General features: G+C 42.7%; 1 protein-coding gene across 2 annotated transcripts in view; it reads left to right on the top strand.

Annotated features, from left to right (window-relative positions):
* Nucleotides 1-7,014, top strand: part of SEPTIN7 (septin 7) — a 59,150-nt gene extending 52,136 nt beyond the window's left edge. Inside the window, exons 10-13 of one of the 2 annotated variants that reach the window (XM_014248592.2) lie at nt 231-251; nt 2,547-2,682; nt 5,310-5,449; nt 5,993-7,014. In XM_014248592.2, coding sequence (XP_014104067.2) covers nt 231-251; nt 2,547-2,682; nt 5,310-5,449; nt 5,993-6,032 — 337 coding nt within the window. In that variant the 3' untranslated portion in view covers nt 6,033-7,014. The remainder of the gene's footprint in view (nt 1-230; nt 252-2,546; nt 2,683-5,309; nt 5,450-5,992) is intronic. The other variant, XM_088051723.1, reaches the window with a different exon arrangement.
* The last annotated feature ends 12,101 nt before the right edge of the window (nt 7,015-19,115 follow it).

Raw genomic sequence — 19,115 nt, 5'->3', positions numbered from 1 at the left:
TGTGTTAATATTGACATAATGTAGTGATCGACTAACAGAATTTGAAATAAGTATAACAAGCTTTAACTAACAATTTTTCCTTTTTAGTATGAAAAATTTGCTTTTGGGGGAGCACATAATTAGCTTTAGGAATATAATAATATTGAATTTACTTTTTTAATTATTGCTTTTTGGTTTTGTGGTTTTATTTAAGCATGCTAAGCTAAGCCTCTGTATTTTTTGTTTTTTAGATTTGACACAGTTGAAGGCATGTAAGTGGTCATTTAAATTTTTCCAAAAAATTTAAGACAAAAATTCTCTAAACACAAAAAGGATTTCACTGTTTGATGTTTCAAATTTAAAACAGTTTCCTGGTATCCTGCTCTTGGCACTGTTTTTTCCACTAGCCGTTGGTTTGGTTTTTTTTTTTTTTTCCTAAAGCTGTGCTACTGTAAACTTAAGGATTTTATAAATGCATACAGTGACAAATACCTCTGTAAAAACCCATCCTATTTTGAAACCTTTTGGCTAGGATTCAAGTCAAATTCGGTCAAATTTCAAAAAGCAGTAGAAGTGCATAAATTATGGAATTGCCTCAGTTTCTATCCATAGCTCAGTCATCTTTATATAGATGCTTATAAAGAATTATTGAAATCTTTATTCTTACCTGTAAATTTACAATTCTTCATTGAATTGGGGATTTAGTAACTTCAATGATTTCTGACCATGATTTTATCTTATTACCTGCTTGCAGAGGTTCTACTTTGCACATATCTAGAATAATTTTTCAGTTTTGCAGAATAACTTAAGAGGACTGTTATTAGAACACATGTCCTCTGAAATCAGTTAATTGTTTTACCTCTTTGTTTAGTGGTTTGTGGGCTTTTTTCCCTTCAGCTCTTTTTTTTTTTTTTTTTTTTGTATGTGTGTGTGTGTGGTTTTTCTGTTTGTTTGTTTTTCTTTAAATCCCTTGTATAATATTGTCCTAAAATATAGGGCAGTGTGCTTTTACCTGTGTCACATACTTAGGACCTAAAAAAACCAGTTGTGACCTGTGTTGTAAAGCTCTCAGCTGTAAATGCTCACTTGTCAGTTAATCAGATTTTCTGTGCAGACTGATCTTTAGCACTTCATCAAACACAGCTTGCATGATATCCCCATTGGATTACAAAATTTTCAATCAAAGGACAGTTCTGCACCCCTTTCAAGTTAAAACTGCAGCAATGATTCCTCAATATTTATTCTACTTGGTAGATTAATTTTTGAAGAGCAGATGCATTTGAGAACTTTACATCTCTAGAAGAAAATAGTCTTGTTTTGACAGCTGCTTAGCTTCCACAAGTACTGCTACTCACCTCTTCTTTTACTTCCTTATTATTTTTGTGCATTATTGTACCTCACCTGTGTTTAACCATTAATTTTTTCCTTTTAAAAGATTGCTAGCAGTTGGCCTTTTGAAGGACTATAGTAAAAATTAAACTGAAGATTAATTTCAGTTCTGTATATTATACAGGATTTTACTCACATGTCCAAGCATTGCAACTATTCATTCAGGTTCAGTTTAATACATATATTGGATATCCTCTGCTGATTGATTGTAATGATTACAAATGTAATTAGTTCTTCATTTTTGCCAACACAATAGTTAAAACTTTGTCCTTTTAAGCCATAGATACTCAAAACTGAAATAAGAGGCCAGTGTTTTGGTTTGCTTGCTCTTTGTGGAACAACAGAGTCTTAACAAAACTCTGCAGCAATCATCACTAGATCTCAGTCATCCTGTTTTATTAGATATTTACAGTGGAACATACTATTTAAAACCCGTGTCACCATAACATGGATAGCAGGCTTATACAGCTTTAAAAATTAAGTACAATCCAGGATAGTATGCCATAAAGTATATGGAAAAATTAAAAATTATGTATATTTTTATACATTACACTTACTAATAGCTTTCTAAAGGAGAACCTTCCAACTAACACATTGAAATATTGATGTTCAGTTGCCAAATCTTTTTTTTCAAAGCTGATCTCACTTTAATACTACGACCAGAGCATTCAACACAGTTGTAATGTTAAATGTCTCTTGGTCTTGGAACTTGGGAGCAATGAAGATTTAGAGAGAAAATAGGACTTTAGTCTGCAGCCCTCTTAATTTTCTTACTATGTCCATTAATTTTTTTATATATTTGAATTATGGGGAAGAAAGAGATGCCTGAAGATCACTTGGAAGATGCTAATTTTCTTGTTATAACGTTGATTTCCTCTCTTCCCATCACCAGGTGGTTCTACAGATAGAAATTTCTGTCAAGAGTTTCTGTTAACCTAAATGTAGTGTAAATCAATTGTGGGGGAGGAAAAGACATTGTATGTAATATCTTTTTAAGTAAAACTTATCTAAACAGTTAATATAATAATGCAAATTGAATTTAGGCTAGCAGTGCCTACAGCGATGTGTGTTTATCTTACTGCTTCAGCACTTTTATCTTGCTTTTTCCAGATGCCCTAATGTAACATACAGGGAAAAAAGTTCTTACTAGCTAACTGCTTCTTCTGGATTTATGGCAGGAGCCCATTGGCACAGATGGAGGAGGAAAGGAGGGAACATGTAGCCAAAATGAAAAAAATGGAAATGGAAATGGAACAGGTGTTTGAGATGAAAGTCAAAGAAAAAGTTCAGAAACTGAAGGACTCTGAAGCTGAGGTAATCAAAATATTTCAAACACAAATATAACTTGAGGCTAAACAAGTGTAGAGATGGGACATTTTGCCAAGACTTTGCACCATAATTGATTCCATAGCTGGTTTTTATGTGTCAAGACAACACCGTTCTTCTTTCTCAGCTTGTTGCCTTTGCTGAAATGGTAAAAGCATGAACTTAAAATGTAATTTTAATGTTCACGTGCATTCTATTTTTATTTATAGTCATAGCATGTTAAAATGCTCCTTAACTACCTTACCCTTTTCCTTCTCCCTTTTCTTTTGATCATTTTATGTTTATTTTTCCATGTGATTTTAAAAGTTCTTGAGACTTTTATGGCTTATATAAGCTAATGCAGTAATGATTATTTGTTGTATGTTTTGGAATAGCATTTCAGGAATTGGACACAATGCCTATAGGACATCACCTAAATGAAAATTACTAGGCTAAGGAAGAGTCAGGGACACCTAAATGAGAATTACTAGCCTAAGGAAGAGTCAGGGATTTGTTTTTGTCAGTGTCCCAGTATCATTTGAACAAATTTTATGGATACTTAATTCTAATTTCTCTTATGTCCAGGTGAAGTCCTCACAGTGAATCTGGTTTTTTACAGGCTTCAGGGGGCTCTGAAAGTGATCTTTATATAAGGGACTATTATAAAGTTTAAGTAAAAGTAAAAAATTAAATAATTTTTTAAGTTAAAAAATTGAGTAACTTTTTAAGTTTTGGGAAAGCAGTTTCTCACAAGAAGCCTAATAGAGAAGTTCAGAACTGTCAAAGTTCCTGAAGAAGTTTGTCTCCAAATTTGAGAAAAATGAGGAAACTTGGAAGTGTAGTTGAAATACTTGGCAGCCTAGGCGGTGTAAGAGGTGCCAAGGCATACTGGATAAGAGGAAAAAAATCAATCTAGATTTTTTTTTGTTTGGTGGTGAGCTTTTTTGGGGAGGTTGGGTTTTTTGTTTTTTCTTTTCGGGAACTGAATAGATAAGGATGTGAATAGTAAGATACGCCAGTCAGCAATTTGAGGATTTTAAAGCTGTGTTTTATCTGGATCATGGTTTTTGTAGTCACTTGATTTATCCTTTCTTCAATTTCTGTCTTGAATATTTTTGAACCCTTTTATACTTATGGTCTCCACATTCTCCTTGTTATATGAAAACCAAAAATATTTCTGGATTTCATGTACTATCTCATGACTTTCTGACTGAGTGTATCCTGTCATACCAGTTTTTTATGTTCATGCAATTCATTCTTCTTTTTACTTCACCATTCATGGCTTTTTAAACTTCTGATGTTTATTTATCTAAATGTGGAAAAGTAGGCAACAGACAGTGCTGTATAAAAATGTGTAAAAGGAAATAGGTTTTCAAGGGTTTGTGTAAAACAGGGTCTTGCAAATGAGTAAAGAAAGAGGAAGTTTTATATCACTTCTCTGACATGTGGACATCTGGTCGAGGGAAGGGATGCCCCTCTGCTCTGCTGTGGTGAGACCCCCACCTGCAGTGCTATATCCAGCTCTGGCATCCCAGCACAGGAAGGGTGTTGATGTGCTGGAGCGAGTCCAGAGGAGGCCACCAACACAACTGGAGGGATGGAGCACCTCTTCTATAAGTGAAGGCTGAGAGAATTGGAATTACTTAGCCTGGAAAAGAGGAGACCTTGTGGTCGCCTTATTGTGTCCTTCCAGTATTGAAGGGACCAACAAGAAAGATGGAGAGGGACTATTTACAGGGGTGTGGAGTGACAGGACAAGGGGAATGGCTCTTAACTGAAAGAAGGTAGGTTTAGATCAGATAATAGGAGAAAGTTTTTTATTATGAGACGCACTGGAACAGATTGTCCAGAGAAGTTGTGGGTATCCTAACCCTGGAGATGTTCAAGGTCAGGCTGGATGGGACACTGACCATCCAGGTCCCTGCCCTTGATGGGAGGGTTGGAATTAAATGATCTTTAAGATCCCTTCCAACCCAAACCATTCTATGATTTACCTCAATTCAAAAAAACATTCTGTCACACAAAAGGAATCACTTCTCCTGACAGGTGCTTCCATCCTCACATACAACACATTTGATTGTCAGTCCGTCCCATCAACTTGCCAGAGAGAATTCTTACTCTGTTTTGGAATGTAGACAATTCACTTCCTCAATAATACGGATTCATCTGATTAGCAAATAAATTAATCCACTTTTTTTTTTTTTTTTCCAAATACCTCCACGATAGTTAACGCTATAGGATGAAATCAATATTTTGGGTTTTTCCACCCCACAGAAAGTCAAAGATGCTGCTCTTTTATGCATTAGTGATACTCAGATTCTCTTCAGTTTGCTGCTTAATGTTTGTGTCAAATACCAAAGTATTTTTTAATTTCCTTTTATTTGCCAAATGTAGCTGCATACAAATACTGTTTGTAAATTGGGCAGCATTTGGGGCATTTTCTGTTAACTGTAAAATGAAGCTTTCATTTTCTGTTACTGGCAATACCTATGACCATGGTGTTTTTAGTCTGAACTACTTTCTCTGAAGGAAAATAGAATACATGATTTTGTTGCTTTAGTAAGTTTAGTTGCTGATGTTTGTTAAAAGTTGCTGTTTTTTCTGCACCTACTGACTCCGTTTGTAATCTTTTACAGCTGCAGCGACGCCATGAGCAAATGAAGAAGAATTTGGAGGCACAACACAAAGAATTGGAGGAAAAGCGTCGTCAGTTTGAGGATGAGAAAGCAAACTGGGAGGCTCAACAACGTATTTTGGAACAACAGAATTCTTCCAGGTAAATTGGAGTTTTGTCCTGCAGTTCATGGTAGAAATTCTGTAGCTTTCTGCTCAAAGGTGATTTCTGAGACAGTAATGGTCCATCCATGGTCACTGACCACTATGGAGGTGTCACTTAAAAGCCAAGAAAAATCTTGGACTGCTTTTAGTTACAAATGATTGCATTTCAGCAATAGTGACAAGATTATTAGCTTCTAAAGCAGATTTTAGCCTTTAAAAATATGGTACCCACACATAAATATATCTATGTAAAAAAACAAACGTTTATATTAATAGATTGCATCAGATTTCTGGGGGATGAAGAATTAAAGCTTTGAGAATTAAAATGTTTAATTCCCCGTGTCCTTGGGAGGGGAAATCCGGTGATAGCTGCATTGCTTGATTCACACAGTACAAATACTGTGTGCTTAGTAGGTTTCATCCATTGTGTTGTAACCAGTAAAGCCTTATTAAAATGCCTGTTTTAAAATGTACTATTTTTTTTAAAAATCAGAACATGTATGCATTATTTAACAAACTTTTTTTTTTAATGTCAATTTAGAACCTTGGAAAAGAATAAGAAGAAAGGGAAGATATTTTAAATGCATCATTTTGACCACCAGTTATGTATTAGTTGCCAATATGCCAGCCTGGACATCAGTGTTTGTTGGATCCGTTTGACCAATTTTGCACCAGTTGTATCCATAGTAATGGATTTAACAGCATGACAAATTTTTGTTAATTTTGATGGAGAATGAGATGCCTTGAATTGTCTAGGGTGTTGTGTACTTGGAAAAATAACAGCTCTAAGTACCTTTTTTCATTCTTTTTTTTTTTTTAAACAGGTGTCATTTTAATGCAAAAGAAAACATTTTACTGTTGTACAATCATGTTCTGGTGGTTCGACGGTTTACAGGATGTCAAAAAATGCAGGACTCTAGACGGTTTTTAGTGAGGATAAATTGCCATAATATGATGCAAACAATGCTTCTCTATTATAATACAAGAACTCCATTCAGTGCAGCATATACAATAATGTAATTTAGTCTAACACAGTTGACCCTATTTTTGACACTTCCATTGTTTAAAAGGACACATGGAAAAAAAAAAGTTGTAAGCTTACAGTGCACCTAAGCTTTTTATAACAACCCTTTTATGTTTTGGATTCTTTAAATATATGCTATTCTCATTTAGTAACTCCTTTAGCCAGGAGGATCTCATTACTGCTTCATTTTTTGTAATAACATTTAATTTAGATATTTTTCCATATATTGGCCCTCCTAAATAGAATATAGCTTCTTTCATATGGTAGGAACCAGTGAGTAAAACTTTCCTTTAACTCCCTTTTTACGTTTTATGGTAAGTAGCAGGAAAACGCATTTATAGGTCATTTCTAGGCAAAATTGTGGAGTTAACTACCAACCTGTTTCTACCTGTGTGCAGTCTTTCTTTATTTTACTAGAAATGGGAATATGGCCTCGAGAAAAACATCACCATTTTGCATTTAGCTGTATTCATATACTGCATTTCTGTATTTTTGTTTGTATTGTAAAAAGTTACATAATAAACAATGTTGTGATGTAACACGCTGCTGTGTCAGGATTTGTAATGGAGTTGGAACAGCTGAGTACTTCTCTGGAAATGTGTGAATTTCCTTCCTCTCTGATTGACCTGTGTCTGATTCATCTGAGGAATCAGTTTAGCATGTAAAAGACCGCATTTCCATGGCAATGCTCTGAATTGGCTAAACATGGCTCTTTCTGTTATGCCCAGGAGAGGGCACCAAGTGCCTGTACACCCTGTGCTGTGTCCCACCAGCTCCCTTTCTGGTAGTCCTGCTTTTCCTGCTGTTGTTTCTGCCTTCTGCAAGCTTTTAGGAGGATCTGGTGGATGGATGGGAAACAACACGTTTGTAAGTTGTTAAAAATTAGTGGGGATTTCTTATGTCTGTTTGCCTATAGAGTAATGAAGAATATCTCATTTTTGCAGATGTTCCCTGTATTATCACTCTGTTTCTGCTCATTTTTCTTTTACATGAGTTATGATTACAGAAATATGATTCATCCATCTAGCTTCTCAAAGAAACTACATTTTCAGTATGCATAAAGGCTTCCTTGTAACTCATTTCAAATATTCTGCCTCTTTTTCAGAGAAGACACTGAGTATTAGTAAGTGGACATTGCTTTCCCTTGCAAGTAAATAAAATTGCAAAATCTCATCTGTGTTACATCTCATAGAATGTACACTGCCTGCATCTGCCCCTCAAGTTTCAGTTTAATTCAATAAATTGAATAATTCAATAACCAGGTAACAGTTACAGAATTCTGAACTACTTTTTGGACTCATCAAAACTGAGGATGCACTCTATGTGGGTATATGCTGGTACTTTAGCATCCCTATTTGCTCTGAAATAGAGATATAATTTATTGGGAAACTTGGTTTCACCATGCTTGTCTTCATTCTCCCCACTGTTACTCTCTAGCCTCTCACACACACTCAGGATGATCAGAAACTCGTATAAGCTCTGTACAGCCTTTTGTATTACTCATCGAATCATGGAATGGTTTGGCTTGGAAGGGTTCTTTAAGTTTAGTTCCAGCCCCCACATCATGGATAGAGACATCTTCTGCTAGACCAGGTTGCTCAAAGGCCCATCCAGCCTGGCCTTGAACGCTGCCAGTGATGGAGCATCCACAGCTTCTCTGGGCAATATAACCTATTACATGGCATTTGTATTTGAATGAAAATGCAGAGCACGTGTTTGGAGTTCTCTTCTGAAATACAGCATTGCCTTTTTGGGGAAGACTTCTGTCACCTCAACTTTTTTTTTTTTTAAATGCTTTGGCTTTTCCTGTTGAGTTAGGGCTGCACCAGGGCTTTTGTATTAAAAAAAAAGTAAAATTTAGAATGATGTGTGAACCTCTGCAATACAGTAGCTGTGTAGCCAGTACAAAATCTGGCTACAGTAAGCTAAAGAAGAACTATGAGACAGCCCAGATTTGTATTTTTTTTCTTCCACTGAATAAAATGTAATTGAAATACGTTATTTCTGCAAAGCCAAAACTCATTTTACTTGCTAATATTTGGATACTAAAATTTCCCTGAATTAGTGTCACAACTCTGAGCACATGCAGCAGAGGTTTTGTGGTATGTTGATCAGCCAGAAACCTGTTGCACCCAGGTGTCACTGGATAGTACTGGATTCGTCTCCTGTTTCTTTTAAAGTGTTCAGGGAAACACCACCTGCTCTGCAGAGGCACAGAACAAGAGCTGTCAAGGAGTAGTTCTGTGCATCTGCTGGGCGTTTCTGTGTCAGGATTTGCTCCAGTAACTAAGTCCCAGGTAGTTGTGGGGCTGGAAATGTTGCTGCTTTCGTTTGAGAATGAAGATCTCCACTCAGCTTAGTGTATGTTCTGTGAAAGAGGCAGTGAGGGAGAGAAAAGAATCTTGCTCCTGCCAAGTATGGCACTGCAAACAGCTCTGTTGAGTGTGCAATTGCATTTAAACGTGGGCAGTAGGTATATTTAATTTTAGACAGAGGTATGAAAATGCATCTGTATTTTTATATATGAAAAAGTGAGTAAAGAGTGCAAACTTGGGATTTTCTTCTGATACAAAATAAATTCCCACATTGGGTAGCTTATCTGGCTGACCACAATGGAGGTTCGACATTCTGAGTATCAGGATGCTGAAATTGCTGCTTCCAGCATGAAATGCAAAATTTTAAGACAGTGATGTAGTTCTTTTGGCTTTCACTGCAGTTTTCTCATCTGATAGGCAGAGACCTACTGATGCACTGACTCCTCGAAAGGCCACATGTTGGGCCTCTGATTCAGGTGACACTTTGTCACCACAGTACTCTTGTGGTCAGCCTGCCAAAGCCATTCCTAATTGGGCACCTCAGAGAATGAAGCAAATCTACATTTCTCCTTCATAATCTCCACAGTAAGAGATTCTTAATTGTTTGGGGATTGCTTTTGTCTTCATTGATTCAAGAAACTCCTAGATCTGATTGAAATATAAATGGCTTAAAATAATGCTTTTAAAGGTTTCAATACAGATAAATCAACATGGAAGTCAAGAATTGGGCTGGATCACTGGTTCACACTTTGACAATAAGCAGAAAGTGTAGCTGAAGTTGAGGAACAAGCCAGTGCATGAAGGGTTCATCTTCCTGTTTGTGCAGCATTGTCAGGCCAATTTGTGTGGGGGTAGTGAGGGCAAGCTGTGTTAGTGCCCAAGGTAAGGATGTACTTTCCTTGCAGATTACCTGACGAGGTTGTTTTTGCGTACAGCTCTTGGGTTTCCAACCCTTAGTGTTTACAAGCCTCTCGGTGCAGTTGATGTTTCTCCACTGCCAACATCTGTTTCCTGACCTTACGCTGTTTAAGGCTCAGCAAAGGCAGTTGTTCCCTTCTCCACAACCCGCACCTGCCTCATCCCACATTCTGGTGAGTATCCTGTTGTGCTGGGTGGCTGGTAGGTTTGGTGGCCAGCTATCAGGATAGCCTGCTCCTCACTCCAGGTTCTGCTTCCTGAAAATGGGCTGCCCCTGCTAGCACCTTCGGGAATGGAGTGTTTCTGGAGCTTTGCCCATGCTGTGGGTCTGCCCACCTCTGCTTTCCCGTTGCCACATGGTTACTTCTCCCAGGAGCTACTCAGCTTGTTCCTCTTGGCAGCTTCCCTTCCTTCTAACTAGTCACAAGTGTTCAGCACTAGAAGTGTGTGTTCTATCCTGGTAAATACGGTACAGGTCACCTTCAGGGGGTGCCAGTGGGATTTGTCCCCCACGCCCAGATCTAAACGCCTGCTGGTGCTGGAATAGACCACTGTTCCCATCCTCTTGGCTTGATGGAGGTTATTGGCTGCCTTTGGCTCTGGGCAATGGAGAAGCAGCCCAGAGAGCAGAAAGCCTTCCCTTGCAACGGTCCCAGGAATACACAGCTGTGAAACTGGAGAGTTTAATTCATTCATTGGGAATCCACAGCTGCCTGGGGTGTCTATGCATGGGCAGGAGGGGATGCAGGAGGGCATCTGAGAGTACAGGTGAGGACCCAGCAGCAGCACTGGGGGACCTGCAAGTGGCCTGGGGTGCCAGGCAGTGCTGCTGTGGAGGCTGCAGCTGCAAATAATTCCTGCATGCTGCACCCTGTTCTCTTCCCTTGCACTATTAAAAGGGGATGATGAGTGGAACAGATTTGTGAGCAGTATCATAGGGAACTGCTGTCTGACAGAAAAACAAGTAAAAATTTTTCTCAGTTCCCCTTCTGCTTGAAAGAGCAGCTCTGGTTCTGTAATACATCACCCCTGCACTGTCATCTGGAGAGGTTTCTGAGATAGCCAAGATGCTTGCTTTGTGCAGAGAAGGCAGTTTTTTAATTAAGGTGATCATATTTCAGCTTGCCCTGGGACAGCGAGACACATAGGTCGAGATAAAACTTGTGCTTTTGCTTTACTAAGGGAATGTAATTCCTCTGACTTCTCGGATACCCTCTGCCCTAGTCTGCCCACAATAATCTTCACAATGAAAGGAAATGGAAAAAGCAGCTATGTCACAGTGACCAGATTTTTGTAGTGTAGCAAAATTACAGATAGGCAAGAGGAATACCTTTTCCTGCTCTCAAGACCTTCTCATTTGGTAACCTTAATGATTTCCTTCTCTCCTTTGGAAGCAAGCTGCTGAATCACTTCTCCCCAGACTTGACTCATCTGAGATCCTGCATGTGTTGGGGCAGTCCTGAGCAAAAGACAGACTGAGAAAAGGAGCAGTGCGAAGGAGAAGGAATTGGGGGTGTTGGTGGATGAGAAGCTGGCTGTGATCCAGCAATGTGCCTTTGCAACCCAGAGAACAAACGTGTCCTAGGCTGCATCCAAAGCAGTGTGGCTAGCAGGGAGAGGGAGAGGATTCTGACCCTTTGCACAGGTGAGACCCCACCTGCAGTGCTGCATCCAGTTCTGGGATCCCAGGACAGGAAGGAAATGAACCTGTTGGAGGAAGTCCAGAGGATGCCACAAAAACAATCAGAGGGATGGAGCACCTCTCCTGTGAAGACAGATTGAGGGAGTTGGGGATGTTCAAGCAGGAGAAGAAAAGGTTCCAGGGAGACCTTAGAGCACCTTCAGTACCCATAGGGGCGCTACAAGAGAGCTGGAGAGGGACTTTTAACAAGGGTATGGAGTGACCGACAAGGGGACATAATGGTTTTTAACTGACAGTAAGTTCAGATTAGGTATTAGGAAGAAATTCTTTGCAGTGAGGGTGTTGAGGCACTGGAACAGATTGTCCAGAGAAGTAGTGGGTACCCCATCTCTGGGAGTGTTCAAGGCCAGACTGGATGTGGCTCTGAGCAACCTGGCTTAGTGGAAGATGGCCGTTCCTCAGGAAGGGATAGGGGGTTGGAGCTAGAAGGACTTTAAATTTCCTTCCAACGCAAACCATCCTGTGGTTCCTGGTGAAGAGGAAGACTTACTTTGTATGTGCCATGCCTGAAAACTCTGTTGGCAGCATCACATGACTAGAAAAGGCCTCTGAAGAGCTTTGGAAAGTCACCTAAAATTGTAGTTTTCCTCAGTTTTCCCTCTGGAAACAGAAATTTGTTTCTCCCTGCAGAAGAAACATTTTCTTTACTTGCAGGAGATGTAGGCAGGGCAATGGGTCTTGTCAAAGTAGATGAAGCTAATTTGGCCAGCTCCAGTGACTGACTGTCCTGCCACCTGGCATGACTTGAGTTCCCTTTCTGCTGCTGTGTTGGTGATTTTGGACCCTTCATGGACCTGGTTGAGTTCCCAGAAAACTAACCAGTTGCAGAGTAATTTCATCAGGTCTGGAAACTTTACAGAAATTAAATTCAGATTAAATCAGCATGATTCCCAAGGCTTTGCATGTCCATTCCTGTGCACCGGACCCTGGTGGGGTTTCTCCCCTGTCCCCACAGATGGTGTAGCATAGTCCCTGCTGTTCCTTCCTGGCCACAGCCACTGGTCTGGCTGTTCAGCCCTGTCCCCAGTATCCCAACTGCATCTGCAGCTGAGGCTCCCTTCCAGATGGTTGTGATTAATAGATTTTTTTTTTTCCCCAGAGGTATTTTACCAGGGGGAATAGCAATCCAATGCTGCTGTTTCATCAGCTCTGACTGCAGAGCAATCCAGGCTCATTTTATTTCATTTCTCATTGTCTGCCAAGCTACTGTCTCACAGAAACATTGGCATTTTTATTTAATCCTGCACAAAGAACGTATGCTCTAATTCTCAACATTACAACCTAACTCTTTGAATTGCAAATAAGGGCAGCAGTTTCACTCCTATTCCTAGTGTGTGTAGGCCATACACTTTTTAACAGTTCTTTGAAAACAGTTTTAAAAGTCCCTTCTGTCTTAAATTTGCTTTTGGGTGCTCAAGATTTGGCTCTCTCCAAAGGTTTGCACCTCATGCTAGGTAGCAGCTAAGTACACAGCTGGGCTCATCTGAAGTCTTTTCAGGTGATGTTTGCTTGCTGTGGTAGCCCACCTATGTGCAAATCTGATTACAGTGAAGAGTGCAGAGAAAAGAGTATTTTGTGGTTTGTTGTATTTGCCAGCAGTACAGTGGAAGAGGAGTTGCTGGCACCTGAGTCAGGATCAGAAAAAAATAATCTGTTAGTCCCTGGAACATGCAGAAAAATTCAAATCCCAGGAATGACCCAAACCACAGGGAACTAATGTCTGCCCTTATTTAAGCAGCAGGTGGCAACATCCTCTGCCTGATGAAATTCGTCTTGGGTTTCTATGAAGGGTTTATTTTTTCCTTCTTTTGGAACAAGAGAAACCTCAGTCTCTGTTTGCAATGTCTGCCTTTCCTGCAAGTACCTTGCCAATGCCTCCAAAGGAAAGTCTGCAGAAGCACAGCAGGAAAGTGTCTTGACTTTTGAGCTATAGTTCGTGTTTAGAGAAGGTGTTTCTTCCCCTGTAGGTTGAATGGCCTTCACTGAGCATAACCTGAAGTCAATCAGTGGTGTGTGCAAGGGCACACAGGAATGCTTCCATGTGTACTGGCAAATGCTTTCCCTTTAGTAGGAATGCTTTCCTTTTAGTAGGTTTGGGAAAGACGCAGAAAAAAAGATTTCCGTAAATACAAGGATGTGCGCAGGTGTGTGTTTTAATGGTGTCTCAAATCGGCAATTGAGAAAAACTTCTCAGCTTTCCTATTCCCAGCATTTCCCTGCAGAGCAGCTTTGTGACCCCCAGGGCTGTCCTCATCTGCCCTTGTTTCCCCAGCCTCCTGCTTGCCTTCCCTGTGGTCATGCCCCGATCCTCCTGCCCTGGCCTCTTCTTCTGCTGCTCCTACTGATGTGTCTGTGGAAAAGGATCTCACAGAGCTGCGTCCTCCCCACCCATCCTGCTCCTCTCCTCCACCTTCCCGCTGTCCTCTCCTGCCACTACCTCATTTTTCCTCTCCTCGCTGTGCCTGCAACAGCTCCTTGTCCTGAGGGTTTTGTTGCTCCTGTAAGCAAGTGGATAATGAGGGAAAGCCACTTGGGAGTGGACTGCTGTGCTGGGCAAGCAGCAGCTCAAGGGAGCTGCTGTTCCTTCTGCTCCCACTGCTAAATCTCAGTATGTTCCTGGAGTCTTGTGTCGGCCTTAGTGGGACACAAACAAAATGCTTGTAAATATGAATTCAAACCCTAACACGAAATATCCTGGCACTACTCCAATATCACAGTGGTTAGGCCTGAGAAATCATGGCTTTGTTGCAATCCTTGGGACCACAAACTCATAAATAGCCCACAGCCTCAGGCATCTTTGAACCTCAGCTTCTCAAAAAAGCTTCTGTAGACCCACTGACCCAATTCACTGTTTGTTTCTGTGTGCTTCATCCACCACCTTGCTCAGTCTCAGTCTGGTTGGGATGGGGAAAATCACTGGGGGTTGATCTCCAAGTGGGGAACGCTAGAGCTAATTTTTAAATGAAAGCTGCTTGAAGAAGCCTGAAATGATGATATTTCTGGCATAGGAGGGCCCAGAGTACAGACAAAGTGGTTTAATTGTATGATTTCAAATAAATCAAAGAGAACCCCAGTAATTTCTATGTGCTGTCTTCACATCTGTGCTCTTATGAAACATATTCAGTCTCTACTCTCAGACTCTTCTAATTGATGGACAATCTTGAGGGCCAGAGGTAAGGTTATATATTGTTTTAAACATAGAGGAACTAACAAGTGAAGTGAGTCTGTTATGAAGAAAGAAGCAGCCAGAAAATTATGTCAGATCACAAGATCGTGGTACAACAATGATTATGTCTGTAACTGTGCAGACAGTAAAGGCAGCCCAGAAATTCCTGGAAATTGTGGAAGACACACACATGACACTGATTTAAGAGATACTAAAATATTTCTGTCTGTAAAGACAGATAATCAATAGATGCCTGGAAGCTCAGGAGAATTCATCTGATCTGGGTGAGGAGGCCAACTTATGGGGCCACAAAGTGTAAGTGAGGATTGCTATGGGCACTGGCAATAGACCTGCTTCCACTTTCTATTTCACCTTCTGCTCTTGTTGTGGTTTTATTTCTGGTGTATGATTCATACTGCTCTTTTCCATTTGCTTAAACTTTTCCTTTTTGAAATCTCCTCTAACCATTGTTCTCCCTGAATTCCAGGTTTGTATGTCTTCCTGTCTTTCCATTTACAGGGACAATCCCTAGCCATGTGAAGCTAGAGAAATGCAGTTGCATGGAGAAAGCTTACAAAAAAAATGGTCTTGCATACTTAGAAATTGATTTTTCACTTTCAGAAGAGGCGGGAGCAGGTTTTAAACCTGCTCCTTCTTACTTGCTGCAAAGGGGAAGGACTGACTCCTGAGAGCAAACCTGGGGGGGGACTGGCCAGGGAGCAGCGCTGTGGAAAGTCCTGGGGGTGGGACAGGAGCTGAGTGTGAGCTCCCAGCATGTGCTGACAGCGATGGAGAGCAGCTCCTCCAACCCCTGTGGGCAGAAGTGGGGCCCATAGGTCGAGGGAAGGAGTTCTCTGCCTCCACTTGGTGCTTGTACCACATGTGGATGCCACAGGTATCATTCCTGCTGACAGCTGATGGATGTCAGTGAACTGCAGTGAGTCCAGGGAGGCTCCAGGGAGGTTGTGCAGCTGCCCAGGAGGTTGGGAGGGTTCCATCCCTGGAGGTTTTACAGCCCAGCTGGATAGAACATCCCAAGTACCCTGCTCTGAGCTTTGATCAGAGGGTTGAAATACAAACCCATCATGATCCTTCTGCCTTTCTAACTGTGCCCCTCAGGTTGCTCCCCTGGGAGCGGCAAAGACAAAACCCTGAACTAAACTGGCCTGAAATCCACAGCCACACAGAGCAGCCCAGGCTGGCAAGAGCATTGCAAAATGGCAAGAAGGGACCACCCGACAATGTTGCTGGCTGCTGCTCTGCAGTCAAAACAAAACAAAACAAAAAAATGAAAAAACACCCAGAAAACCTAATTGCCTTCTCATGACTGAGAAACAAGGAAATTTGATGCTGCTTAAAATGTTAATCAAGACCAATGTCCTGTATGTCTTTATTTATGCTAGTTTATATAGAGTCACTTTGTTTATTTGGGGGATGTGAAAAGTTGGCTCTGGTTTTGCATGGTGAATGGGAATGTCCCCCAGCAGCTGCTGTCCCCCTGCCCATGGCCTTGTCCCACGACTAAGCCGGGTTTCCCGAGTTCCCGTGTAACTCCTTTGGATGCTGCCTCCTTTCTGGCAGGTTCTCCCGGGCATGCTTGTTCCCGTTGGCCGCTCCTCCCGCTTGCTGCCGTGGCTCACAGGTGTCCGAGCAGCACCGGCCCGGGGGAGGGCAGAGCCCTCCGAGCAGCCTGGCCGGGACGGGACCGTGGGACAGAGTGTCCCTCCCTCCTGTGCGAGAGCACACATCTCCAGACCCCCACAAGCTGCATCTCGGGCCATATATGTCGCAGTGCCTGAGCGGCGCCCGTGCCTAATCCCCGCAGAATGGCAGATACGGGGCCAGATGTTACAACTCCACTGACCTAATTCGGGATCGGGGGGCTGGCGCCCCACCTTCCTGCCACATCTGCTGCCAGAGCAGCGGCAATCACGGCGGCTTGAGGCCCCTGCAGAGCACTTTGTCCCGGGACACCGCTGCTGTGCCCTTGAATGTGCCCCAGCCCCGGAGGACGGGCACACGCCTCGCTTCTCAGCGCCCTGAGCCGATTTGCTGCGCGCCGTGAAAGGATGGCGTGCTGGGCTCTCACTGAGGGCTGATTTCCCACAGGAGGGATTTCTGTCAGGGATATTAGCTCCCTGCTGGTTCAAGCCGAGTGCTTCGAGTGGCTCTCACTGATGTCTTAAAAGTAGAGATATCCTTATTAATATCTCCCAAAGATGGAAAAGGTTCTTGTCCTCCAGCAAAATATGCAGTCGCTCTTGCACCAAGCGTTATCCCTCCTGTCACAGCCTTGCTGGCTTTATCCAGACGAGGGTCAGAAGGCTGCATCCTTTTCCTCAGGATCATTGCTTTGTCAAAAAAGGGTTTGGGCTGATTGAAACCCCGGGGGTTTTCACAGACCTTGGCTTTATTTTGATGCCTCTCAAGATAGCAAATGAATTACATCCCTCTGTTCCCCACACATCAGTCTGAATGAACTAGCATCCAGCGTGGGCTGGGCAGTATCTATCAAGGGAATAGGTGTGCAGAGAGACTCACAGAATCACAGAATCATCACTGAAGTTGGAAAAGACCTTTAGGATCATCCAGTCCATGTGTCCATCCGGCACTGCCACTGTAACACGTAGCCCACATCATCCAGAGCCAGAGGCCTCCTAAACACCCTGGGGTGGTGACTCCACCACCTCCCTGGGCAGCCTATTCCAATGCCTGACCGCACTAACACTGTTTTTTTTTTTTTTCTAATATGTAATCTGGATCTCCCCTGTCTCATTTTAAGGCCGTTTCCTCTTGCCCTCTCACTGCAGGCTCGGTAGAGGAGACCGGCCCCACCTGGCCACGGCCTCCTTTCACGTACTCGTAGAGAGCCATGATTACTCCTGAGCCTCTTCTTCTTGAGACTAAAGAAGCCCAGCTCTCTCAGCTGTTCCCCACAGACATGTTTTCTAAACCTTTCTTAGCCTCATTGCCCTTTGCTGGACACGCTCCAGCAACTCAGTGCACTTTTTAAAGGCCTAGAAATGGATACAGCACTCAAGGTGTGGCCTCACCAGTGCCAAGTACAGGTGGTGATCACTGCCCTGGCCCTGATGGCCCCACTATTCCAATTTTTCTATGAGAAATTAGCTTTGCAAGGACCCTTGAAATGCATGGTTTTCTCTGTCACACCAAGGGAAGCAGCATGGGGAGAGGGAGGCTGGATTTGGAGGATTTGGAGTGCTGAGTGCTGGCTGAGGTCTGACCCCCTGCCTCTCATTTTCTGTTTTGTTGGCCAGTTCTGCATCTGGATGGGTCCATAAGAGCCCAGCTCTGGGTATAGGAGCTCGGGCATGTATGGGAAAGTGCTCTGCACAGCAGGAGAGCTGTGGCCAGCCTTCACATATTATCTGAAAAAAACACAACACAAATTTGCACTATTTTTGTCCTTAATTCACATTTGCTGTTCCTCCTAATCTTCTCTGCTGTTTACAGAAGCACTGGGGGAGGATTTCAAGCACACTGCTGTGGCTCTGACCCCAAAGACTAAACCCCATGAGGAAATGGGGTGGTTGGTTCAGCTGTGGGGTCCTGGGCTGCTGGGAGCTGGAAGTCGGCAGCCCTGGCAGTGGGCCCAGCTGCTGGTCCTGGCTCACAGCAGCCACCAGTGCAGCTCACACTGCAGAGACACCAGCTGTCCTGCCTGGAACGCTGAGGGAGGAAGGTAAAAATACCTCCTCAGTCACACGCTTGTGAGATTCCTGGATGGAAGATGCTAAAAACAGCACAATGGTTTTGGGCATGTTGGGTTTCTTGGCAATGCTGTCAGCAATTGTCTTCCTCCTGGCTTTGCACCAAAATGGAGGTGTGGGGGATTAGGGCTGGGAGAAAGCAGCTCTGCCCTGGGGTTGCATGCTGGAGGATGCAGCCTTTCCCCAACTTTCTTTCTGCTTCAATACATCCTGGTAGAAGACCTTCATGGCCAAAAAAAAGATGCTCTGAAATCATGAGGCTGGCTGGAGCAGAGCAGAGGCAGGGCTGGACCACCCTATACTGGTTTAGAGCATCAGTGGGCATCATATGAGAAAAGGCATTGTAGTGGTCAGACATGGGCTGAACAGATCTGCCCCATGCATGTAGCAAAGGGAAATTCTAATAATGGGGAAAAATCTGGGCTTTTTCTCCACAGCCCTGCAAACCCTGCCTGTGGCTGCTCAGAGCCCTGCAGCTGGGCGTCCCCGCAGAATAAATGCAAGCAGATTTGGTAGGTGCGCAGCCGAATAAGCCCTGAAGCAGCTGGGTTGTGCTGAGACCTCAGTGGCTGGCATGGGCAAGAGGTGCCTCTTGGCAGTGCTACACCACACAAGTGGTGGCTGTTGAACCCCTGCTGTGCTCACTTCCAGGCTTGACAGGGAGCATAGAGCAGTGAGAAGTATTGGAAGGCTGAGCTTTTAGTAGGCAGCTTCTAATCAACTCCTGGAAGAGGAGTGTGTCCCACTCCCCAGCCAGCAGAGCTGCAGCCAAGGGAATAATGTGGTGAATGCCGTATTCTTGGCAATT

Source organism: Pseudopodoces humilis, chromosome 1 (assembly GCF_049639895.1).
Source record: "Pseudopodoces humilis isolate 2021_Gansu_Grassland_sample_001 chromosome 1, ASM4963989v1, whole genome shotgun sequence".
NCBI lineage: Eukaryota > Metazoa > Chordata > Aves > Passeriformes > Paridae > Pseudopodoces > Pseudopodoces humilis.
This window is presented reverse-complemented; position numbering and strand designations above follow the sequence as displayed.